Raw genomic sequence first — 25,838 nt, forward strand, 5'->3', positions numbered from 1 at the left:
TAAAGCTAGCCTTCCCATCCTGGCTCTCTGGAGCTCAAGGCTTCCCTGTGGGCCCAGTGGCCCCACCCTATGGGTGCCAGGCAGTGGTGGAGGAGGAAGGAGGGTCTAGTGCTGGGCTGTGGCTGGGCTGGTGCTGGGCTGGTGCAGTCCGGGACCAACGGCACAGAGAAGGACAGGTGTGGGGCAGAGGCAGCACCCAGAGCTGATGCTCTGCCTTCGGGAAGGAAAAGGCCAAGAAAAGGAGCTGGCTCACAGTGAACCCTCCTGCCCTCCTTCCTTCCCATCCTCCTTAGGACTCCATCTGTCCCCCCTGATCCTGCAGATCCCTTCCCCAGTCTGCCATCTCCTGCCTCCCACTCACCCCCTGACCTGCACCGCCACCTCAGTTGTCTGCGTTTTACAGATGAAGGAACTAGGGACTTGGAAGGGGTGAGCAGCTGCAGATCACACCCCCAAAGTGGTGTCTTGCCCCTTCATCTCCAAGAAGCTGCTATGTCTGGGGCCCTGGGGGTGCAGGTGAGCTGGGTCTGAGCAGCTGAGCGGAGGACGTTCTCAATGCTGGATCACGGAAGTGATCCACTCGCCCCTCAGGTCCCAGTTACCTGAACTCTACCACCCTCCCCACCAGCTCCTACAAGCAACAACCCTCAAAATGACTCAGACACCACCCATCTTAGAAGCACAAGCTTGCCTCTCTCTCACCCAAATCCCCGTCAAGTTCACCCTGACCGCCCCCCACCCCGTCCATACCCAGCTTCTCCATGACTCTCCTTAGTTTACCCCCGGTTGCTAGGAACGCATTGATTTGAACACCCCCCCGGGGGGCACAACTTCATGCTCTCCACCTCCACCTTGGCTGGAGCTGCAGGTGGGCCCCAGCTCACTGGGATCCACACCTCCCTTGAGCTCCCACCCCACTGCCCCTGGACCTGGAGGGGCCCAGCCTGGAGCCTGGGTTTCCTCCTCCCTCCCCATACCCCCGCATCCAATTCATCACCAATTCTCAGCTCTGCCTCTTGGAAGTGGCCACCTCCCTCCAGGTCCACAGACACTCCCCCGTTTCCCAGATGCACCTGTTCCCACCTGTCTCCTGCTCTGCCTTGTTACCTCCATCCAGCCCCACAGCTAGAGCAGCCAGGGCGAATCCCAAGTCTCTCCCCAAAAATCCTTGCTTCCTTGGCTCAGAGCACACAGCCCACCATCGTGCCCCTCTCCAGTCTCTACCTACCGCCCTCACCCCACACCACCTCCCCCAGAGACAGGGAATGGTCTCCCCCTCTGGCCTTCTCCACCCTGGTCTTCACCTCACATGTGCTCTTCGAAGCCTGCATCCATCGGGAGCCTGCAGCTGAGAAGTACTTGCTGCTGTGGCCGGAGTTTGCAGCCGTAACGTCAGGGTCCAAACCCAAGGTTTGCCACCAACTGGCTGTGAGACCTTGGACCAGAGATGGTCTCTGCAGAATTACTCTGTGAGGACCTTCCTCTTCTCTTTTATTATCAGAATGGCACCCACCTCAGTGGCTGGCTTTCAGATCTAGAGGAGTCCACGTGTGTGAAAGTGTTTGACAGGGACAGGCAGGCTGTGCTCAGTGGCAGTTCTCCACAGAGAGCCAGGGCGACCCCTGCCCACCTTCTGGAGAATACAGTGACTCATGAGGCATGGTGGTGCCTGCAATTTCAGTGTGTGCACTGAGATCACCCAGGGACTGTTCATCTCAAATCAATTATTTTAAATTACTTATTTAGAGCTCCTAGAAATCCTGAAATTCGTGTCACCTCCCACTCCAGGACGTGACCCCCAATCCACCCCAGCTCCTTCTCTACGCCTTCCTGGGTGGCCATAGGTGGGGACATCGCCGTTTCCATGGGCCAACACTTCCAGGAAGCCATGCATGTTGCTGACGAAGCTCTGCAGCTCATGGACATCGGTCTGCCTCTGACCCCACAGCTTAGCCTGTTCTTGTAAGGCCTCCACTCCCCCTGCAGGTGGGAGCGCCGGTCATGAGCCTGGAGAGGCTCAGACCCAGGCCTGGGTCTCCTCTGGAACTTGCTCTCAGCCTTCTCTGCATCTCAGGCCGTGGCCAGGGAGGCCTGGCTCTCGGGCAAGGTGTTCTTTAATTCTTGTGACACCCAGTGACAAAGCAGACTTCTCAATATCTGGTTTTCTTCTTCACACGTTGAGAGCACATCTTTTAGCTCAGACACTTTCTGAAAGAGAGATTTATTCCTTTCCCTCCTTGTATTAAAAGCTTCCTTCATAAATTTAGACTTTCTGACGAACGCTGCCAAAGATTTATCGATGCATTTCATTTCCAGGGGCAACTCTTTCAGCTTTCAGTCTATCTCAGTTAAGTCACACTCCCTCCGAAGAGAACCCCCCCACAAGATGTAGGCTCCCCAAATGGTGTGCCACTGGGATACCAGGCTGGAGTTGGTTCCAGGCCAGAGGGCTGAGGGCCATGGCCCACCAGTAGGTCCACACGGTGACCTAACATGGGGACTGCAGTCTGAGTGGTTCCAAGCACTGGTCGGTCAGACCTCGGCATTTAGCCACAACTCCGTGACATTTGGGAGGCAGCCTCCAACAGGGGGAGGAACCTCTACCTTTGCAGACAGCCTCTGTCCTGCTCCTCCACTGGAAGACAGATGTCCCAGGGACTCATTTTCCCTGCACTAAGTTCTTGGTCAGCCCGGCATCCAAGGGAATCTTTGGCCCCATGAAGAGTTGGGTGGAATTTCTGGCCTGTCGAGTGTCTGGTAGACTCACCTTTTGCTGAGCCAAGGTGGCAGGGCTCCCAGTTGGGCAGGGGTCCAGGGTACTCTTTTGCCCTGTGGTGAGCTGGGTCAGAGGGCTCCCTCTGCTTGGAGGGTTTGTGTTCAGTTGATTGTCCCGGGGACTTGCTTATCCAGGGCTCAGTGGGGTGAGAGAGTTCCCTGGTTGTCCCTGGGCCTCATTTGCCCTGTGTTGAGCCAAGTCAAAGGTCTCCCGTCCCTCAGGTATACAGGGGCTCATTTGCCCTGAACTAAGCCAGGTTAAAGGGCTCACAGTCAGAAGGCTCCCAAACGGCAGTGTCTGGGAGGCTCACTTTGCTCTATTCTGAACTGTGTCAGTGGGCTCAAAGTTGTCTGGGTGGCTGGGGGACTCACTTGCCCTTTGCTGACTGGTAGGAGAGCTTCTGGTCTGCAGTGTGTCCAGGGAACTCGTTCGCCCTGTGCTGAGCTGGGTGGGATGACTTCCAGCTGGAGGGCTCCTAGTCCATCAGATGTCTAGGGAATTCATCTGCCCCATTCTAAGTGGGGTCAGAGTACTCCTGGTCCAAGAGCGCTCAGTCAGCTTGCTGTCCTGGGGACTCTTTGCCCTGTGCTAAGTTGGTTCAGAGAATTCCCCATCAGCGAGGTGTCCAGGGAATTAGTTTGCTCTGTGCTGAACTGGGTCGATGGGCTCCTGGTGGACCCGGTGTCTGGGGGACTCCATAGCCCTGTGTTAAATTGATTCAGAGAATTCCCCATTCGCCAAGGGTCTGGGGTACTTGTTTGCCTTGTGCTGATCTGGGTCAGAAAGCTTGTGAATGGTTAGATGTCTGGGGGATTAGTTCACCCTGTGATGAGCTGGGTCACAGGGCTCCTGGTTGGCTTGGTGTCTGGTGGACTCAAATGCCCTGGGCTCTGCTGGGTTGAGAGCTCCCAGCTGGAGGGCTCTCGGTGAGTCCAGGGTCTAAGCAACTCATTTGCCCCATGCTGAGCTGGGTCAGAGGACTTGTGGTACAAGGGCACTCAGCTGATTCACTATCCTGAGGATTTACTGCCCTATGATGAGTTGGTTTGGAGGATTCCCCATTATCTGAAGGTCCAGGGGATTTGGTTGCCTAGTGATGATCTGGGTCAGTGGGCTCCTGGCCGAAGGGTTCTCTGTTGGTCCATCTGAAAGATTCAATTGTCCTGTGCTCTGTTGATTTGCAGGGCTCCCAGATGGAGGGCTCCTGGTCAACCTAACATCCTGGAGACTTGTTGGCCCCATGCTGAGTTGTGTCAGAGACATCCCCATCACCTATATTTCTGGGATATTCTCTCACTCTGCGCTGTGGGGTTGGTGTGCTCACACTTCGCCATGTGTCTAGAGGATTAGTTTCTCCTGTGCTGACCCTGGACACAAGGTTCCAGTTCAGCAGAATGTCCAGGGGACCTTCAGGACATGCCACTGGCTTCCCCGTGCTGAGCCAGGCTATGACCCCAGAGGACCAGAGGAGCTTTGCCTGACTGGGTGAGGGTCCACTGAACTGTGATTCTCAGAGCCCCCCACCTTTCTGCCAAATGGGACTGAGTAATTGGGTGGTCTGGCCAGTCCTGCAGTGGGGCCTGGGTCCAGATGGTGCTGAGTGCTGGCAGAAGGACTCACGGGACCCCAGAGGGGCAGAAAGGTAGAAGCGAACATGAAGTGGAGTGCAGAGTGTGGGTGAGAGGCTGGTGCAGGACCATTTAGGGGAGAAGTTGCCATTAGCAGGAATGGAGAACCGTGAAGCGTACCCCAGTCATAGCTGCCCGATGGAGGAGCCCTCTCTCCCTCCAGCAGTGCCTTGGGCAGGTGCTGGGTTTTTCTAACAGCCAGGGTTTATCCCAACTCCTCCTGAGGATGCCACTGTGCCGCAGCCAATCACCAGGGGGCTCTCAGCTTGGTCTTGCTCATGTGGCCAATCACCAGGCAACTCAGCTGGTCATCACCAGGTGGTTCTCTCTGTGGCCCAACTGAGGTCATCGTCTGGACTCCATGTTTTTAAAGGAATATATATTAACTTGTTTTGAGAAGAAACGTTACTATTTGGAATGTATTTATTTACTTATCTTAATTTTATTTTATTGTTATGTTAGTCACCATACAACACATCATTAGTTTTTGATGTAGAGATCCACAATTCATTGTTTTCGTATAACACCCAGTGCTTCATGCAGTATGTGCCCTCCTTAATACCCATCGCTGGGCTAACCCATCCCCCCACCCCCCTCCCCTCTAAAACCCTCAGTTTGTTTCTTGGGTACATAGTCTCTCATGGTTCGTCTCTCCCTCGGATATCCCCCCCTTCAGTTTTCCCTTCCTTCTCCTAATGTCCTCCATGCTGTTCCTTATGTTCCACAAATAAGTGAAACCATATGATAATTGACTTTCTCTGCTTGACTTATTTCACTTAGCATAATCTCCTCCAGTCCCATCCATGTTGATGTAAAAGTTGGGTATTTATCCTTTCTGATGGCTGAGTAATATTCCATTGTACATATGGACCGCATCTTCATCCATTCATCTGTTGAAGGGCATCTCGGCTCTTTCCACAGTTTGGCTATTGCGGACATTACTGCTATGAACACTGGGGTGCATATGGCCCTTCTTTTCACTACATCTGCGTCTTTGGGGTAAATACCCAGGAGTACAATTGCTGGGTCATAGGACAGCTTTATTTTTAATTTTTTGAGGCACCTCCACACTGTTTTCCAAAGTGGTTGTACCAAGTTGCATTCCCACCAACAGTGTAAGAGGGTTCCCCTTTCTCCATAACCTCTCCAACATTTGTTGTTTCCTGCTCTGTCAATTTTTGCCATTCTAACTGGTGTAAGGTGGTATCTCAGTGTGGCTTTGATTTGAATTTCCCTGATGGCTAATGATGATGAACATTTTTTCATGTGTCTGTTAGCCATTTGTATGTCTTCTTTGGAGAAGTGTCTGTTCATGTCTTCTGCCCATTTTTTTGACTTGATTATTTGTGTTTTGGGTGTTGAGTTTGAGAAGTTCTTTATAGATCTTGGATACCAGCCCTTTGTCTGTAGTGTCACTTGCAAATATCTTCTCCTATTCTGTGGGTTGCCTCTTTGTTTTGTTGACTGTTTCCTTTGCTGTGCAGAAGCTTTTTATCTTGATGAAGTCCCAAAAGTTCATTTTTGCTTTTGTTTCACTAGCTTTTGGAGATATATCTTGAAAGAAGTTGCTGTGGCCGATGTCAAAGAGGTTATTGCCTATGTTCTCCTCTAGGATTTTGATGGATTCCTGTCTCACATTGTGGTCTTTCATCCATCTTGAGTTTATCTTTGTGTATGGTGTTAGAGAATGATTCAGTTTCATTATTCTGTATATAGCTGTCCAATTTTCCCAGCACCATTTATTGAAGAGATTGTCTTTTTTCCATTGCATATTTTTTCCTGCTTTGTTGAAGATTATTTGACCATAGAGTTGAGGGTCCCATATCTGGGCTCTCTATTCTGTTCCATTGGTCTATATGTCTGTTTTTGTGCCAGTACCATCCTGTCTTGGTGATCACAACTTTGTAATATAGCTTGAAATCAGGCAACGTGAGGCCCCAAGTTTTGTTTTTCTTTTTCAACATTTCCTTTGTGATTTGGGGTCTTTTCTGATTCCATACAGGTTTTAGGATTGCTTGTTCCAGTCCTTTGAAAAATGTCATTGGAATTTTGATCGGGATGACGTTGAAGGTATAGATTGCTCTGGGTAGCATAGACATTTTAACAATGTTTATTCCTCCGATCCATGAGCATGGAATGTTTTTCCATCTTTTTGTGTCTTCTTCAATTTCTTTCATGAGTGTTCTGTAGTTCCTAGAGTATAGATCCTTTACCTCTTTGGTTAGGTTTTATTCTGAGGTATCTTATGGTTTTTGGTGCTATTGTGAATGGAATCATTTCTCTAATTTCTCTTTCTACAGTTGCGTTGTTAGTGTATAAGAAAGCAACTGATTTCTGTGTATTGATTTTGTATCCTGCCACATTACTGAATTGCTGTATGAGTTCTAGTAATTTGGGGGTGGAGTCTTTTGGATTTTCGACGTAAAGTATCATATCTTCTGCAAAGAGAGAGAGTTTGACTTCTTCTTTGCCAATTTGAATAAATTTAATTTCTTTTTGTTGTCTGATTGCTGTTGCTACGACTTCTAGTACTATGTTGAACAACAGTGTTGAGAGTGGGCATCCTTGTCGTGTCCCTGATCTTCAGGGAAATGTTCTCATCTTTTCCCCACTGAGGATGATATTTGCTGTGGGTTTTTCATAGATGGATTTAATGAACTTGAGGAATGTTCCCTCTATCCCTATACTCTGAAGAGTTTTAATCAGGAAAGGATGCTGTATTTTGTCAAATGCTTTTTCTGCATCAAGTGAGAACCAAATATTTCTTCTCTCTCTCTTATTAATGTGTTCTATCACATTAATTGATTTGTGAATGTTGAACCACCCTTGCAACCCGGGGATAAATCCCACTTGGTCATGGTGGATGATCCTTTTAATGTATTGTTGGATCCTATTAGCTAGGATTTTGTTGAGGATTTTGGAATCCATATTCATCAGGGACATCGGTCTGAAATTCTCCTTTCTGATGGGGTCTTTGCCTGGTTTGGGGATTAAGGTAATGCTGGCCTCATAAACTGAGTCTGGAAGCTTTCCTTCTGTTTCTGTTTTTTGAAACAGCTTCAGGAGAATAAGTATTATTTCTTCTTTGAATGTTTGGTAGAATTCCCCAGAGAATCCATCAGACCCTGTACTCTTCTTGTTTTTTGAGAGGTTTTTGATCACTGCCTCGATCTCATTACTGGTTATTGGCCTATTCAGGTTGTCAATTTCTTCCTGTTTCAGTCTTGGCAGTTTATAAGTTTCCAGGAAGGCATCCATTTCTTCCAGGTTGCTTAATTTATTGGCTAACAGTTGTTGATAATAATTTCTAATAATTGTTTCTATTTCCTTGGTGTTAGTCATGATCTCTCCCTTTTCATTCATAATTTTATTAATTTGGGTCCTTTCTCTTTTCTTTTGGATAAGTCTGGCCAGTGGTTTATCGATCTTATTAATTCTTTCAAAGAACCAGCTTCTAGTTTCATTGATCTGATCTACTGTGTTTCTGGTTTCTAATTCATTGATCTCTGCTCTGATCTTAATTTTTCTCTTCTAATGTGTGGCTTAGGCATCATTTGTTGTTTTTTCTCTAGTTCTTTAAGGTGTAAAGTTATATGGTGAATTCAGGACTTTCCTATTTTTTTGAGTGAGGCTTGGATGGCTTAGGACCGCCTTTGCAGTATCCCATAGGTTCTGGACTGATGTGTTTTCATTCTCAGTGGTTTCCATGAATTGTTTAAGTTCTTTGATTCCTTGGTTGACCCAAACATTCCTGAGCAGAGTGGTCTTTAGCTTCCAAGTGTTTGAATTTCTTCCAAATTTTTTCTTGTGATTGAGTTCCAGTTTTAAAGCATTATGGTCTGAGAATATGCAGGGAATAATCTCAATCTTTTGGTATTGGAATGTATTTATAATAAAGTTTGTGGTGCAACAGCAAGAGTCAATGAGTACAAAGTCAAAAATGTCACTCAGAGTCACCATCAGCAGTCATAATAACACCAATATTAATCAATATGTGCAGCATTAGATCCCACAAAGGGACACACTTCAGTAGTAAAGCTAAAATGGCACCAGAGCAAATGCTACACTAAAGTCATCCTAACAAAGTTTTAAAAAGTCTAGAAAATGGTACCTCTTAACAATAAAAAGAATAAGATGAAGCTGATTCACAAGTAATTTAACTGCTTGCCAAAACAAAATTCAGCACTCAAAAAAGGGTGATAACAAAATGCAGTCTTTCAATAACTTAAAGCTCTTAATGTCCAGCAGCCAATAAACATTACTAAATATCCAAAGAAGCAGGAAAATGGGACTCATAACCAGGAGAAAACTCAACCATAGGAAAAAAAAAACCCTAAATGTCAGATGAGAATGCTAAAAGAGCAATTATAAACATGCCCAAGAATTAAAGGAAAACAAATAGAATGAGAAAAAGGGAGACTGTAAAGGAGGATCAAATGGGATGTGGAAATGAAGAGATGAACCCAAAAGGCTTTAAAAAAAGAAAAAAGATGAATGAACTTGAAGACAGAGCAACAGAAACTTTCCAAACTGAAGCACAGAGAGACAAGGAGACCAAAAATAAATGACCAGAGCTTCAGTGACTTGGACAATATCAGAAGGAGGGAAGGTCGGAAAAGAAAATGGCCTTAAAATTTCCAAACTGGAAAAAACTATAAATCCACAGATCCAGGACATTCAATGAACCCCAAGCGGAAGAACGTACAAACAAAAAATCATACGTGGCATACCATAATCAAGGTGTGGAAACCAGTGACAAAGAGAACCTCTCAAAAGCAGTCAGAAAACAAAAGACTTATTATTCGCAGGGGGAATAGGAGGAGCTGCCAAACTTTCATTAGAAGAAAATGCAAACCAAAAAATGCTGAATGACATTTTTAATGTTTTCAAAGAAAAAAAAACCCTGTAAACTTAGTATTCTATATCTAGCAAAAATAAAGGCAAAATAAAGACATTTTCAGATATATAACAACAGAAAGAATTTGTTGTGAGTGGACTTACACCACAAGAAATGTGAAAGGGAGTTCTTCAGGCCAGAGCAACAAAGACTATAAAAATGGGAAATGGGAAAGGATAACTATAAGGTTATAATTTAAAAATATAAATTATATAAGAAATATTTTTTCTCATTTAAAACTTTCCCCTAAAAAAATAATTGGCTTTTTAAGGAAATATAAAAGCAATGCACTGTTGAGTTTGTAACATGTATAAAGTAAAACATATGACTACAACCATACAAAGGTCAGGAAGGGATAAATGGAGATGTATTGTTGCAGGGTTTGTACAGTGAAGTCATATACACATGAGTGAAGTAAATAGTATTTGGTGGCGGTGATAAATTAAAGGCGCATGTTATAAATCCTAGAGCAACCACGAGAACACCCTTCCCGGAGGAAAAAAAAAGGAAAAAAACCTAAATAAGTCATTAGTGAAGATAAAAAAGGGAGAACAAGAAATAAATTCTATGAATCAAAACTAAACAGAAAAAGAAGTAAAAAGAAAAGAGAACAGATGTGACAAAGAGAAAAACAGCAAGATGGGAGACTTAGTGATAATTACATCCAAAGGGCCCTCAAAAAAAAAGGGGAGGGAAGAAAACCCCACCCCAAACCAGGAGGGAAACATAATTTATTTCTACATGATTCATTTCCCAAATGGACTCATGCCCCCTGATTAAAGCCAAAATGGCATTTAGTCATTAGGCTAGCAGGTTACCAGGGCAACTGTCGCTCTGGGAGAGCCACTGTTCCTCCCACTGCCCGTGGCTCTGGATAGAGAGAGTGTTCAGCTATTTGTGTGAGCATTGGATTTGTGTGACCCCTCACAGCTCGTGGGAGGAAAATGCTTTCCACACAGCTGGTTCCTGCCCAGCACAGCGGGGGAAACCATGGATTCTGGACCCAGGCTATCAGGTTTTAATAGTGGCTCCAGCACTCATTGAGTTGATATATAACATCTCTGAGCCTCCATTTTCTTACCTCTAAAATATGAACACCCGTTGGGGCAGCTGGTGGCTCAGTCGGTTGAGCGGCTGCCTCCTTTGGCTCCAGTCAGGATCCCAAGGTCCTGGGACCAAGCCCCTCATTGGGTTCATCATTCAGCGGGGAGTCTGCTTCTCCCTCTCCCTCTGCCCCCCCCACCTTGTGCGCATGCTCTCTCTCAAATAAATAAAAAAAATATTTTTAAAAATTTTTAAAAATAAAATAAAATATGAACGTGCGTTTTGTAATCCTATTGGGAAGAATCAATGTGTTCCTAGAAATAAAGTGCTTTACAAAGTATAGTGAGCACACCCAAAAAATGAAAAATTAAAAAAAAAAGTATCGTAGCCACTGACTAATATTAACACACATGAGGTCACCCAGTGCACATGGTACCTAATCATAGCCACTGTTTATCGAACTTTTACTGCCTATTGTACACTGAACCAAGAGTTTTTCTTTTTTTAAAAAAGATTTTATTTATTTATTTGACAGAGAGAGACACGGTGAGAGAGGGGGACACAAGCAGGGGGAGTGGGAGAGGGAGAAGCAGGCTTCCCGCGGAGCAGGGAGCCCGATGCGGGGCTCGATCCCAGGACCCTGGGATCATGACCTGAGCCGAAGGCAGACGCTTAACGACTGAGCCACCCAGGCGCCCCTGAACTAAGAGTTTTTATATAATACCATAAGGAATCCACAGAACAAGCCCTCAAAGTATTTATCCTTATTTTAGAAATCATGTTTCAGAGGTTAAGTCATACAGCTAGTGGACGTGTCATGACTTCGTAGACTATGACCAGTCTGGGTCTTTTGTGAGTTGGTTTATTTACCCAACACATACATTTATCAAGTACCTACTACTCCTCACCACCGCACAACACTGCATTCCTCAGGGCTCTATGAGGAGCCTTTCAGCAGAGTCAAAGCTGATAATGCATGCTCTCGCAGGATAAAGAGTCTATGTTCACAATACTGATTTACACTTCATTCCTTCCCTAAAACACCACAAATGTTATTTGCTTTTCCCAGCAGACATGAAGAGATGAGGCTTTGCATTCCTTCTCAGCAGAAAGCTGCCCCCTTTGGTGGGAAGTTGGAACAGTACCCAGAGGCTGAGAATCTTCTCTCATATTGGCAAGCCACTGATTAATGACCTGCATCTGCCTATTATGTCCCAGGCATGTCCTATGCTTTGTGTTTTCCACACAGATTACCTCATTTAATCCTCACAGCTACTCTAGGAGGTGCTATTATCATCATCTGCTTTATAAATGCGGAACCTCAGGCATGCAAGTTTTCCCTCTGAGGGGCCGGCGCTCAATAACCCACTGCGCTCACAGAGCTGGAGGGTGGCAGGGCTGGGATGTGGGTACAGGCGGTCGGCTAGGGCCTGAGTGCTTGCTTCGTGTTATTTCTCTCCGTTTTTGCTGAGGAGACTTGAATGTTCCTCAGTTAAATTCTCAGAAGATACAATTCTACCTCATGTCAATGACTCTAGGCCTTACCTGCTCACAGCCTTAGGGGTGTCCCTGCCTCCTTCAAAACACCCTCAACTTCCTTGGTCAGACAAATAACGGAGATGTGTACACAGCAGGAGCTCAGTAAGTGGCTGAGGAAGGGAGGAAGAAATACAAGAGAAAAGGAGGGAGGCAGAGGAGAGGAGAATGAGTCTGAACAGAGTCTATGGAAGGAGATCCCACCTTCTGTAGCTTCCTCCTCTCCGCCTCCACCGACAAGCGAACAGACTTGATTTCTAGGGTGTGCTTCTTCACTAAGTCTTCCAGTCGCTTCACTAGCTGGTCTTTGAGATGTTTCTTCTCCTCTTCTGTCTGATGTTTGATTTTACGAAGGTCTTCTTCATATTGTTGCTTCATATATTCCGTCTCAATACTTGCCTCTTTCTTGGTCTATAAACAAGAGAAAGGGCCTTGTAAACCTGCCAGCGTGGGGTGAGGAGCAGGGAATCACCGTTTCTCTTTGGTACAACATTTACAACATTTACACACTGATAAAGCACGTAGTGCAAGGGGCCATAAGAGCCTTCACTTTATCCACCATCAGCAAAAGTCTCTTTGGAATCCTGTACCTGTGGTCACGGGATCGATATTCCAGCCCACTCTAGCGGTGTCTAAAGAATGCTTTGTTTGTTTTGATTGGGGAACAGATAGTGGGAGTCCTATGCAAGTTTCCATTTTCCCAGGAGCCAACGATAGAAGTTGGGAGAATTCTGCTACATTCTTAGTCTCCTGATTTCAAATGGCAGGAAGTTAGCTGGAACTTCACACCCACACATCCACCCCTCAAACCATGGGACCTGCTGCTACCAAGTGGCTCTGTCATAGTTGGGGACTGGCCTCTACCTGAAGCTCATTCCAGCAAAGCCTCCTGTGACTTCTCCATTCCCAGGGCTGGGTCAGACCTTACCTGTGCCTCTGGGCCTCCTTTGGTGTACGGACACTCCTTGGGAAAGTGTGGGTCCTGCTGAGGATGGAGACTGCGGCCTTCCAGGTCATTCGCCTTCCCTAGGACTTCATTCTCTGAAACTAGCTCTGTCTTCATGTCATCTGCAAGCATAAGTTTCAACATCATTTTAACATCATTTAAAATGCCCTTGACCTTGACCTTGTGTTCAAGGTCTCCTGCAGTCAGGTACCCATTCTGCTATTCGACTATTCTGCCTCCCCCTGCCTGGTGGACTTCCTGCTCTGTGGCCTTCTAGTCCTCAAGCACGGTCAAAGTGGTGACTGTCATCTTTGCTCAAGCAGCATCTTGAGTTCAAATGGTTGCCCTGTTCTAGCTTCTTAAAATAGTCATCATCAAAATGTTTTGATCATGCTTTCCAGACGTCGAAAAAACCATTGAGCACGTTCCTGGATATATATATATATTCAAAAGATTTAAATGTAAAAGATAAGACAAAAAATAAATATAACTAGAGATGCTCATTGTTCTCTTTCCCATATTGTCAGGAGGTATCTCTGCCCCACTTTTGAAAACACTGCACGAAATCCTCCACACACTTCTGGTTCCTCTCCTCCTCCACACCTTTCCGGCCCATGGTGACTTCTTTCCAGGACGCTTCATTCCCCTGGTGCCTGGGCCACTGCATGATAACAAAGCATGCTCCGGGCTGTCAAGTCATTGTCCCATAAGCTCCCTGAGGGCAAAGTCCATGTTTTGTGCCTTTGTTATATCTCCTAGTATCAAGCTGATCACACCTTAGGTATTCAAGAACTTTCTGAAGAAGGAGTCTCCTCCTTCAGATGAAGGCACTCTGGAGTCAGATATGCTGAGATACACACACCTGTTCTATCACTGACCCGTGGCCTTGAGCTAGCCACTTATCCTTCCTCAGCCTCGTTTCTTTATCTGGACCACGGGAGACACTGACAACCCCCACTCACAGAACAATTGGGAAGATCTGGTAGCGTGACTGTGTGAAATGATGGGAGAAATGTGAAGTGTTGCTTAAGCGTGGAGCCAGTGCTGAGCAGTTCAGGCGTGTGGTGAGCCTGGTGAAGAAGTTTCTGGGTGTAAGGGGTTCCGCTGCACCATGCCTTTACCTCTCTGCACTGTGGCAGCTCCGGGTGGCAGCTCACCCGTGCCCTGCCTGGACCGAGCTCGCCCACCAGGGGTCAGATGAAACAGCCCGCCCCTCGCTCGGCTCCCTGGCTCCCCTGACAGTCTCAGGGCTGCAAGCAGCACCAGCCAACCTGGCAGCTGCCATTCTCTCTGTAAAACAAACAAACAAACAAACTATTGCAGTGCCTCTCACCGTTTTTCTGCATCACGGGACGCTCCTGCAGCATCAGTCTGTCTTTGGCAATAGCCAGCTTCTCCCCAAGTTTTTTTGCAATGTTTTTCAGCTCTGAGTTCTCCTGCCGGGCCTCCTTGAGCTGCACGTCCAGGTCCTAAACAGACAGAAAGGGTCTCATTGCTCTGGGGACAGTTCGCTGTGGAGTCGCACAATGTGCACAGAAGTGGTGTCAGAGCTGAAAAACGTGGGTCAGTGCATAGCAGTTGCTCTTGTGTCTGGAATTCAGGGGCTCCCGTCTATCCAACCCCTACACATCCTGATGGGCTGCGTGCCTCTGGGCACGTTATTTAAACTTTCGGTAGTGAGGATTAAATGAGATAAAGTGGGACAGAAAAAGTGCTCAAGGATTATTAAGGATATTAGCTGCGGCAACTTTCGGAGCCAGGGCTCTGTGAGTGTGTGGGGTTTGTCGGTGGTCGGTCTTGTCAGTGGTCTGGCTCTCCGCGAGAGCCAAGTCCCCAGGATGTCAGTACAGGCAGGTTGCTAGGGAATGAGCAGGGCTTTAGAATGAGACTGGCCTGAGGTAAGAAACTTACTAGCTGTGTGCCTAGCGAGGTTAGTCTTTGAGCCTCTCCATTTCTAGACAGAAATTATCTTCTCTGTAAACTGTAGGTGTCTAAGCTCTCTGAGGTCCGGGACCCAGTCCAGCTGGCCATGTGTCTCCTACCCATAGCCCCAGGTCTGGCATACAGTAGGAATTCCATTTGCTGACAGAATGCAGTTGAACTCAAGGGAAATAAGAGGAGTCACATGGGTAGAAGTCAAGTGCCTTGCACAGTGCCCAACACATAGTAGGCATTAAAATTAGGGATGGTGTTTATGATCCCCTTGGAAAGCTATCAAGACACTACGCTTTACCTGCGTCCGCTCCTTCAGCTTCTGGGCATACTTCTTCATGTCACTTATCTTGCGGCCTCTGTGCTCCAGATCCCCTTCCAGCTTCCTGACCTGGGCCTGCAGGGCCGACTCCTGGACCTGGAAGTTCTTGCGGAGGTCCGTCTCCTTCTCCTGCCACTGCCACAGGGCCTCGCTCACAGACTGCTGCATGGCCTGCCGGATGGCCTCGGTGTCCCGCTCATACGTGGCCTGCAGCTCCTCGGCCTTGCGGGCGTAGTCCTTGCTCAGCTGCTGGTTTTCCACCCGCAGCCGCTCCACCTCCAGCAGGACCTCCCGCATCTCCTGGCCGTGGCCTGGCTCTCCCTGACGGTCTGGGCCCTCCTGGGAAAGCCGGCCCCGCTGGGGAGCCTCGTGGCTCGTCAGGTGCCGGAGTCTTTTCTCATAGTCAGCCTTGAGCTCCAGCATCTCCTTGGAGAGGCTGAGGACCCGCTCTGCGTGCTCGGCCTCCACCCGCAGCTCCCTCTCTTTGGTCTCCAGCCTGCAGGTGGCCGACTGCGCCAGGGCCTCCTGCGTCAGCCTCGTCTGCAGCTCCAGCGCGCTTTCCAGGGCCTGGATGCGCTGGAGCAGGGCCTCCTCCTCTAAGGGGCCCTGTTCCTGCAGGAGCCTGGCCTGGGTCTCTGCCATGGCATTCTGGAGTTCCTCCTGGTGGGCCTCGCGCAGCGCCTCCATGCTGGCCTCCGCTTCGTCCTGGCGGGTGTTGAGGGCGTAAATGACCTGCAGGAGAAATCCACAGAGCCCAGTGAGCGTGAGGAGTGCGAGCGGCTGTGAGGGGCCACGTGACCGGAGATGCTCCTCCTCCGTGACAGTGACAGAGGCGGACCCCCACCACAAACACCTGAGGAGAGGATGGGTGTGGAAGTGATTTATTGGAAACTGTCCCCAGGACAAGCCCACAAGGAAGCAGGGAATTGGGACAGGGGTGTGGTGGAAGCCAAGTGAGGACACATAAAGGTCACCGAGGGAATCTGTGGCGGAGATCCCTAGCGGACCTCTGGAGGGCCGTGGGAATCCAGCAAAGGGCTTAAAGCTCCAATTTTTTTTTTTAAGGTTTTGTTTATTCATTTGAGACAGAGAGATACGAAGAGAGAGCACGAGCAGGGGGAGAGGCAGAGGGAGAGGGAGAAGCAGACTCCCCGCTGAGCAGGGAGCCCAATGCGGGGCTCGATTCCAGGACCCTGGGATCATGACCTGAGCTGAAGGCAGATGCTTAACCATCTGAGCCACTTAGGCGCCCCCAAAACTCTAATGTGTGGGGAAAAAAGACCACTTTGGGACACAAAAATAAACATCCCCCTCAAAAAAACCCAACAAAACATCAGAAAATAGAATTCAGCAACGTGTAAAAAGGATTATATACCATGACCAGGTGGGATTTATCCCAGGAATATAAAGTTGATTTAACATCTAAAAATCAGTTCATGGAATATACCATATGAACAGAATAAAAGACAAAATGCACACGGTTATATCAACAGAACCAGGAAAAGCATCTGATAAAATACAACACTCCTTTGTGATAACAACACTCAACAACCTGGAAATGTATCCATGGTGTAAGACTGTTTCTCCATAACTTCAGGAACAAGATAGGGACACTTTGTTACCACAGAGAATGCGGGAAGGTGGGAGTGTGGTGGGGCCCAGGGACCCGCCTGAGCAACAGGTAGATGTTTACTGAAAGGGAGAAACTATAGGTAGGTCAGGCATGGGGAAGAAAATCAAGAATTCTGTTTTGGACAAATTAAACTTGATTGCCTCCTGGGGCATCAAAGCAAACAGAGAAATTTCTGGAGCTCAGAGGAGGAAGCCTGAGCTAGAGATGAAGGGGGTATGGAATCAGGATAGCTTTATTGTTACTGCTGTTTGCTTGACGAGAGTCCAGAGTGTATCTGCACGCGTCCCTCCACAGGTGCAGGAGGGAAGGAGAAGCTGGGCAGAGGCGTAAAGAACTTAGAACAGGAGACTGAGGGAGCTCAACTTCTGTGCTGTCAGTGAGGATGGAGGGAAGGCTGTTTACGGACAGTGTGCTGATAGGGGTGGGTCATCTCGGGCTGGGGTTTTACGTGGTAAGTGTGGCAGAAGGAGAGAAGGACAAGGCGGCGGAGGTGTTTTCAGGAGCTGGCAAGCAGGAAGGAGGGGGCAGAGGTAGGTTTTTGGTGGTGACAAGGTCAAGGGTGTGGTGAAGGTGGAGTAGAGGGTAAGGTCACTGGACGCGAAGGGGTCAAGAGACTGAGAAATCAAGGGGCTTGGTGGGCCCTACAGGGGATGTTGAACTCACTGAAAATAACTGAAGAGGAGCTGGGCTGGTGGAGATGAGTGAGAGTCAGGGGCCAAACACTCCCCATCAGCTCCCTGGGGCACTGAAGATAAAAAACATGCTTCTGAAAAGTCCCCACCGCACAGTTTCACAGTTACAGATCCTTAACCTTTGTGAGGTGTGTGTGTGTGTGTGTGTATGTGTGTGTGTGTGTGTGTGTGTGTGTGTGTGTGTGTGTGTGTGTGTGGAAGGAGGCCAAATTGCACCACTAGGGCTGACACCTGTGATACATTTAATAGCAGTTTGCCTCGAGACTGCACAACTATTTTTCCAGAGTTTACTATGTGCCTAGCACAAGGCTAGGTGTTGTATACGCATTCAGAATCTCAGGAAATCCTCAGAGCAATGTTGCAAAGTTGGTATTTTTCTCCCCATTTTAAGAATGAAAATTTGAGGTTCAGAGAAGTCTATAACTTTTGCAAGGTCACAAGAGATAAGAAATTTTGACTAACTCTAAAGCACACAGCATGGTACTACACTGCGTCTCACTGTCCCATTCAACGATTTATTCCTTTATGCATTTACTGCACTTCTCAGAAGTGCCTGGCTCTGTGCAGGGCACAGAACGTGCTGGTCAATAAGACAACTAAAAGTTGTGACCTCAAAAATGTTATAATTTAATGGGAGAGTCAGACAAGAATCCGTAAAGTTCCAATACCTTGTGATAAGTGCTATGACAGGGATCAGCACCAGTTACTACAGAAACACAGAGGAGGGGGTTTAATAGGAAAGAAGATTTCCCAGGAAAAGTTAGCCTTGCCTACTCAACCTTGGGGTGACCTGTTCCCTTTTACATGTCAACTTGCATATGGACAAGAACAATATGACTTCTGTGTGCTGTCTCACAGCACTAGGGAGGAAATTGAGCACACCATAGGTTCATAATAAGTAGATCTATTATGATCCTGTCGCAGGTCATCAAGGATTTATGCTTTCTTTCCACAGAGTTGCTGTAGGAGAACAGCCAAGAGACCACATTTTGTAGCCCCCTTTTATCTGCATGGAACCATGTTGCCTAGTAATTGCCAATGGTAGAGGTAGTGATGTCATCTTGGGGCCAACGTTGGGATTGAGGTGATGAGGAGGGTTAAGAAGGGGCATGTATTTTCCACAGTCTCTTTTTCCCATCTGCAAACTTCATGGACAGGACCCAGAGGCTTTAGAAGAAGGTAGAACACAAGATGGAAGGTACCTGGGTCCTTGATGACTGACTAGAAGGCCATCTACCCACCAGGAGCACCACCACTGATCTTTAAATAAACAAGAAATAAACTATTGTGTTGGACTTCCGAAGTTTTGGCATTTATTTGTTCCAACAGCTACCATTGCCCTAGGAAAACTCACGGGATTCAGCACATAGTCATAATCCTATGATTATAGTGAAAGGATACAAAGTAAACTTGACAAAGGGAAAAGATGAACAGGGAGAGGTCTGGAGAAAAGTAGGCTCAAGCTTCCAAGGGTCCTCCCCCAGTGAAGTCCTTTCCCAGTACAATCACACAGGACTTGCTTAATTTCCTCATCAAGGAGATGTAACAACATTTGTCAAATATTGTTTACCAAATGAGCTCTTTAAAGGCTTAGCAAGGTTTGGGTGCCTGGGTGGCTCAGTTGGTTAAGCAACTGCCTTCGGCTCAGGTCATGATCCTGGAGTCCCCGGATTGAGTCCCACATCGGGCTCCCTGCTCGGCAGGGAGTCTGCTTCTCCCTCTGACCCAACCCCCTCTCATGCTCTCTCTCTCTCTCTCTCTCATTCTTTCTCTCAAATAAATAAATAAAATCTTAAAAAAAAAGGTTTAGCAAGGTTTTTACTGGGGGCTAGTCTAGTCAGGTAGGCAACTTCTATTGGCAATACCAAAATTGCAGACCCCCAGGAGGAAAGCAGGTGCTCAGCATAAATCACATCGTTTGCATAAACAGTTTAGGCATAGTGAGTCACTCTTAACAGTTTGGGTGGTGGGAAGCCTCTGGAGATCCAAGTGTCCAGATGCCAACTGAGGGCTACTTTGCAAGATGACCACTCTAAGCATAAGCTGTCTTGGACCTGCTTTGCTAACTCTTTTCCGTACACCCAACACCCAACTGATAAATATTCTCTTCAGTAGAGTTGCCATGAGTAAATCTGAACATAAATGAGGTTTTCATGGTGAAGAACAAAACATCCTTGAAAAGGTTATACCATGAAATTTGGCATAGGTGATTCCACGAAGGATAAAATCACCTACTGGTGCTGGTGGTGATCTGGGAGAATGGAGTTCCGACATTCACCTATACCTGTAGAACAGAAAACTTGGCTGACGATCCTGGATATCATGATGCCACACAAGCACTCAATGAAGAAAGAACCCAAATGTCTCCAGAAATTTCTCACGTGAGTCTTCTCTGTCTTGTGAAAGCTCTCCCCACATGGACACCCTTGAATTAACAGAAGATCAGAGGTAGCTGAGAAGGTATCACACTGTGGGTGGGCACACAATGTCTGAGGGCACTTTGGCATATGCATATTTACTCATGGTGTCTCGCAATTAAAAGTCCCCAAATAATCCCCATCAAGGGTCTGCTCCAATTGTTCTGCTTGGCTGAGATCCGGTTACAGGGCTCTAAGCTTTCAACAAGTGCCAGACTCACCTCCCTTTCCCCTAACATCCTTGCCCAGAAGGTTACTCCAAGGATAGTGTGTGCACAAACAAGGAAATATATTAAGATATATTATATTTCATATCATATTATATTTCTTACCCTCTTTTAATACACATACACATTCATCTAGACCATGTTTTTTTTTTACTTAACAATAGATCTTGGAGGTTATATAATTCTGTACATAAAGACATGTCTCATTTTTATTTTTGGCTGCTTCATATGCCATTGTATGGATGTGCTATAATTTATTTTTCTGCTCCTTACTGATAGACATTGAGTTGTTTCTCCATGGTGAGTACTGATATGTTTTTTATTTCACTGTTATGAAGTGAACATTTTTTTTCTTTTTCCATTCCTGCCAGTAAACTTGAGATCTGCTCTTTGCTTATGAATGAAATTCCAGAGCTTGGCTTTAAAAGAAAAAAAAAAAAAAAAACAAAACACTCAAGTCTTCATAGCTAATACAGAATTCTAGTGAAGAGATGGAAGAAGTCTCCTCTCCCTGTGGAAGGAGAAAGAGATGCCATTTTGTGTCATAAAGCTAATTTAAAGAATTTTGAGAACATTGAAAAGCACCACACTTGTCTTCCCGTGCAACATGGAGACGTGTATGAATGTTCACGGTTGTGAGCTCTGGGGCGACTCCATGGGGACATCCCGCCTACTCTCAAGACATCCTCTTCTGTTTCTACCCTTTCCCCTTCCTCACTGTTGCAAGTTTGCTCTCTGAGCTTGACCTCTCTTTCTTCTCCTGGTCCAATAGTCTGTTTTAATCTTAACTCCACGCCCCCTCCCTTGCCCTTTTTACCCTGGACCCCATGGCAAATCATCTCAACTACCTTCTTACTGACATCCTCAAACCCTCTGCCCATCTCATCTTTAGCCTCACATCCTTGGTACTCAAAAGAGCAGATCAACCCAAACACCTCAACTCTTGTCAAATACTACCAACTTGTCCTTAAGATTCCCAGCCTCTGAATCACTACATTGGACACCTGAAACTAATATAACACTGTTAGGTTAACTAACTGGAATTCAGCTAAAAAGTTAAAATTCAAAAAAGAAAAAAAGTTTATCAGTATGGATTTGAGGCCATCTGGAACATTAAAGAAGACCTTGTTAGAATGAAAAAAAGATGCCCAGTTTCATTTGTGTTCTCCACCCTGATACTTTAATCAATATGTCTCATATTCATTCCCTACTCCTTTTCCCCAGAGGGGCTATTTCAATTCTCTACCACATTTCATACGCCACATCTCTAGTTCTTGGCCCATTCCTACTCTCCTTTATGATAGTGTTGTCTCTTGCTTTTTGGAGGAGGAATAGTTATTGGGCTCCAGGGCTAGCCAACCTGGGTTGGAGTTCCAGCTTTGCTGCCTCCTAGCTGCGGACCTTGGGCAGGTAATTCAACCTCTCCAGAGCTCAGTTTCCTAACAGCAAAATGACATTAACAACAGCACCAACCTCCTAGGGCTATCCTGAGAGTCCCATGAGACAACGCACAGAAACACCAGAAACCCAATAACTGCATAATTAATGTACCTGCCATCCAGAGAAAAAAAGTCTTGGATTATTAATCATGAGCTGGGAAAAAGCCAGAACATTTGGTAGGATTTAGCGCAGTGTTGGGGCCAAAACAGACTGCTGTAATTAAGGAGAGAATGGAAGGCAGGGAAAGGGAGGTGATGGATGGGTTCCATTCTTCCCCAAAGCTACTGGTGAGGGGAAGAGGGATAGAGCCGGTAGATGGGCAAACAGGATCAAAGCAAGTGGGCGGGGGCACTAGAGAAAGGCAGATGAGAAGAATTTAAAAGAAAGGAAAAGATACAACGTAAATGTTTTATTTGGAACCGCTGTAAAAAAGTAGAAGGAATTTCTCCTCCTGTATAAAGTGTCCTTTAGCTCCCTACAAACAATAGAAATTTATCCCATTCATCTTTCTCCCAGTGCACTCTGCACCATTGATTGTTAAAGTCCTTTCCTGTCCCATCATGGACACTTAGGTGCTAGATGTTGAAGTCACATGTGAGTTTTATCAGAGTAAGGGACCTCAGCGACCATCTGCAGGGCCCTTTCTAAATTACGTAGTCCCGAGCACCTAGTACAATGCCTGGCCTGATTCGGATTCTCGGAGTGTTTACTAGTAAATAAAAGGAAGACTTTGTAACGGGTGGTGAGAGACTGAAAGAATAGGATTCGGGAAGGCAGATGGGTAGAGAGGCCCTGAAGTGGGAACAGACAGGAAGCTGACAAAGATAACAATGAAAAGACTGGGCTTGGAGTCCCCACTGTCTGAGTGCAGATCCTGTTTGTCATTCGATGTATGGATCCAGATATATTTGCTAGCTGTCTGACCTTGCATGTGCTGTCTTGCTGGGTCTCAGTTTCCCCATTTGTACAAGGGGGAGAATACAGTTCCTGCTTTATAGGTGACTGAAAGATTAAATGAGATATTGCTGTAAGGCATGTTGCATGGTGCCTGGTTCGCGGTAAGTGATGTAGGAAAGATGTTGGGAGTTTGGGGCCGATAGCCAAGAAAGAATTCTTGAGACATCTTTGGTGCACAAAGGTAGTTTTATGAAAGCAGAGGGACAAGACCCATGGGCAGAAGGAGCTGCTCTGGGGTCATGAGGAGTGGCCTGTTATATACTTCCAAGTTGGGAAGAGGTTAGTGATAGCAAAAGTATCTAAAGAATTTTGGAAGCAAGGTTTCCAGGACCTTGAGGGGGCTAGCAATTGTTAGGAAAAGGTCATTTATTACTGCCTAGTAAAACCCTAGTCATGAGACCCGTCAGATGGCTATCGGTGGGCCATATGCTTGGGGGATGATTGCCAACACGTATCTTGGGGAGTAGAGATAAAGGAAGTTTCCAAAGGAATTTTTATGTGTTAAAGTAGCCTTACAGGATCTCGGGGGTCGGGCTGAGATTGCCTTTTGTCCTTAGCAAAGTATTAACATCGAGGCAGCCGAGTTCCTAGAGGAATGTCACTCTGCCTGTCTCAGGGACTTGTCAGTGGGCTGCTGTGGGTAGTAAGGACATTTCATTTTTCTTTTACCTTTGTTTCCCACATCAGTGAGCACCTGATGAGACCCAGCTGTTCCTATCATGGTTGTCCAGAGGGCACTTTAAGCGGGGCGGAGGTCTTGGTGGCAATGGCATTTCTTTTAAGGAAGGCAATATGGTAGGAGCAATGGAGCTGGCTGGGTCCTCCGGAGTGAGAGGGACCGAGACTTACCTTCCTCGCAGCAGAGACTGCTGGTGGGCCCAGTATCTGGTTCTCTCCTTCATGCTTCAAAATAGAAGCCCTAATTTTTCCATGGGCAGTTGGCCACATTGCTCAGCTTCCCTTCCAGCTCTGAGCAGCCATGTGACCAAGTTCCGCCCCGCTGGATAGAAGTAGACCTGTCATTCTTTTCTTCCAGGAAGAGTCCCCTCTATGGCTGAGCAGTCCTCTTGGACCACACAGTGGACACCAGGGGCTAAGGCTGGCAGAACAGAGATAAGAGGAGCCGAGATCTCTGATGCCCAGTAAGGCCATGCCAACCCTGGACTGATTCCAACTGGACTGCATTTGGGTTTTCTGTCACTCTCAGACAAACCTGATTCAGTTTGATATATATATATATATATATATATACTTTCTGACTCTTACCTTTTTAAAATTGGTCAAGTTCTTCTCGGAGCCTCATTTTCTTGCCTGTAAAATAGACCTGGTTGTTTGTTTTTTTTTTTAGGATCCGATAGGATTACATCGCTGAGGTGTCTGGCACATAGTAGGTACTCATTAAATGTTTCTTCCTCCTCTCTTTCCATGCTCTGCTCTCAGAAAGAAACATCTCCCCCCCCCCCTTTTCTGGACAATCTACTCCTCCCGCCCTCTCCGTCTACAATTATTGAGCAGAACTGGCACAGACCCACCCTTCCCCTGGGCCTGGTGCCTTGCTTTTTTCACTCACCACCTACTCAACTGAAACATCAAAGGACTGGCTCGAACCTCCCTTATAAATCCACCTCCTCAGTAGCAAGGCCAGCTTTAGAATCCATCAAGGGACATGAATAATTCAGCAGCCAAGAGAAATACTGAGCCAGTCGGAGCGTCTTCCTGGGGGTTTCAGAAATCCACTGCTAATGGTTTCAGCAGAGGGCCTGTGAGGGTCTTAGAGGTCTCAGAGGTTGAGAACTATAGATTTAACAAAGTTATAATTGATGTATTATGTGCATGAGATCTTGAGGAATGTTTTCCATCAAGTCTGGCGGCAGGAGTCAGAAATGAAATAAAGAAGAAAGAAAGGAAAGAATATTCATTGAATGCCCAGAGTGTCAGCTTCACTGGGTCAGGTAATTGATATAGGACTTTTCAATTAATCTTCTAACAATTCTACAAAGTGAACATTCTCATGCTTAGCCCTATTTTGTAGATGAGGAAACTGACACTGGGTGGCCTAACTCCACATGCAGGGGTGACATAGCATGGTGCTCCCAAGAAGGCTTTACTGGGCCTACTGGGCTGGGTTCTTACCATAGCTCTACCTCTTTCTAGCTGTGTGACCTCAAGTATGTGATTGAACCTCTCTGACACTCAGTCACGAGAAAGCAATGTCTCCCTCGTAGATTCGCTTGGACATTAAAATGACATAATGAACCAAAAATCCTAGCAGCGTTCCTAGCACATAGTCAACACTTGAGAAATGTTATTTGTTATTATTTTTACTATTATTGATATTGTGGCCAAAAGTCGTTGAGCTAAAAAGTGAGGGTGCTGGGATTTAAACACAAATCCTTCTGGATCCCAAATTAAAAGAAATAGAACCATAACTACGTGGTTAGAAAAAAGCTGGTAATAGTCTCCTTTCAAGTTTTTTTTTGGGGGCGGGGGATTTCGTACATTTGCAGAATTTACCAGGCATGCTGCTGAGCACTGGAAAAACAGAAGAAATAAAATCATTCTGTTTAGGAGCTTAGATCAGATATGGTAGATTGTATTATTTGTCCACTTTTTTCCCGCCTTCCTTCCCCTTCCTAGTCCTGGCCCCAGTCTGTGGACCTCATTTACTTTTTCTTCCCTATTGGGCTTGGCTTATAACTTGCTTTGGCGAATGGAATTTAAGTGGACTTGTTGCAAACAGAGGCTTGAAATGTGTTTGTGTTTCGGCTTCCCCTCTTGTGCTTCTACCGTCTACCACTAGAGGAGTAGATGCAGGGTAGCCACAGTTCCCAGAATGAGACAGGCTTGGAACAGTCCGGACCCCAGTTCAAAACCTGACGCTCTCCTGGCTCAGCCAAGCCCAGCAGAGAGCCGCTGAAGAGCAGCCAGTCCGAGCATGAAATAAATCACCATCGTGGTAGGCCACGGAGATTTTAGGGTTGTTTATAACACAGCGTTATTGCCGGAATACACAAAGAGAGAGAGAGACAAGTGAGCCAACTAGTAAATTTAGGAGTATCTGAGGTGCTTTGTTAGCAGTCTGCAGGGGCGCAGGGAAAAGCACCGGAAGCAAGGGTCACTCTTGCCCTTCCTTCTGGCACCATCCTTTTTTTTTTTTTAAGATTTTATTTAATTATTTGAGAGAGAGAGAATGAGAGACAGAGAGCACGAGAGGGAAGAGGGTCAGAGGGAGAAGCAGACTCCCCGCCAAGCAGGGAGCCCGATGTGGGACTCGATCCCGGGACTCCAGGATCATGACCTGAGCCGAAGGCAGTCGCTTAACCAACTGAGCCACCCAGGCGCCCTTTCTGGCACCATCCTTAATGGGTCACTCCTATCAACATAAAAATGT

At 46.6% G+C, this 25,838-nt stretch overlaps 1 protein-coding gene across 1 annotated transcript in view; it reads right to left on the reverse strand.

Annotated features, from left to right (window-relative positions):
• The window catches only part of FAM184B (family with sequence similarity 184 member B), a 144,948-nt gene that overhangs the window by 62,758 nt on the left and 56,352 nt on the right, over positions 1-25,838 (reverse strand). The window contains exons 2-5 of the mRNA XM_027598011.2: positions 15,061-15,813; positions 14,161-14,296; positions 12,810-12,949; positions 12,086-12,292 (exon numbers count right to left, since the gene is read on the reverse strand). Of these exons, the coding sequence (XP_027453812.1) occupies positions 12,086-12,292; positions 12,810-12,949; positions 14,161-14,296; positions 15,061-15,813 (1,236 nt within the window). The remainder of the gene's footprint in view (positions 1-12,085; positions 12,293-12,809; positions 12,950-14,160; positions 14,297-15,060; positions 15,814-25,838) is intronic.

The sequence above is a fragment of the Zalophus californianus genome, chromosome 2, assembly GCF_009762305.2.
Source record: "Zalophus californianus isolate mZalCal1 chromosome 2, mZalCal1.pri.v2, whole genome shotgun sequence".
NCBI lineage: Eukaryota > Metazoa > Chordata > Mammalia > Carnivora > Otariidae > Zalophus > Zalophus californianus.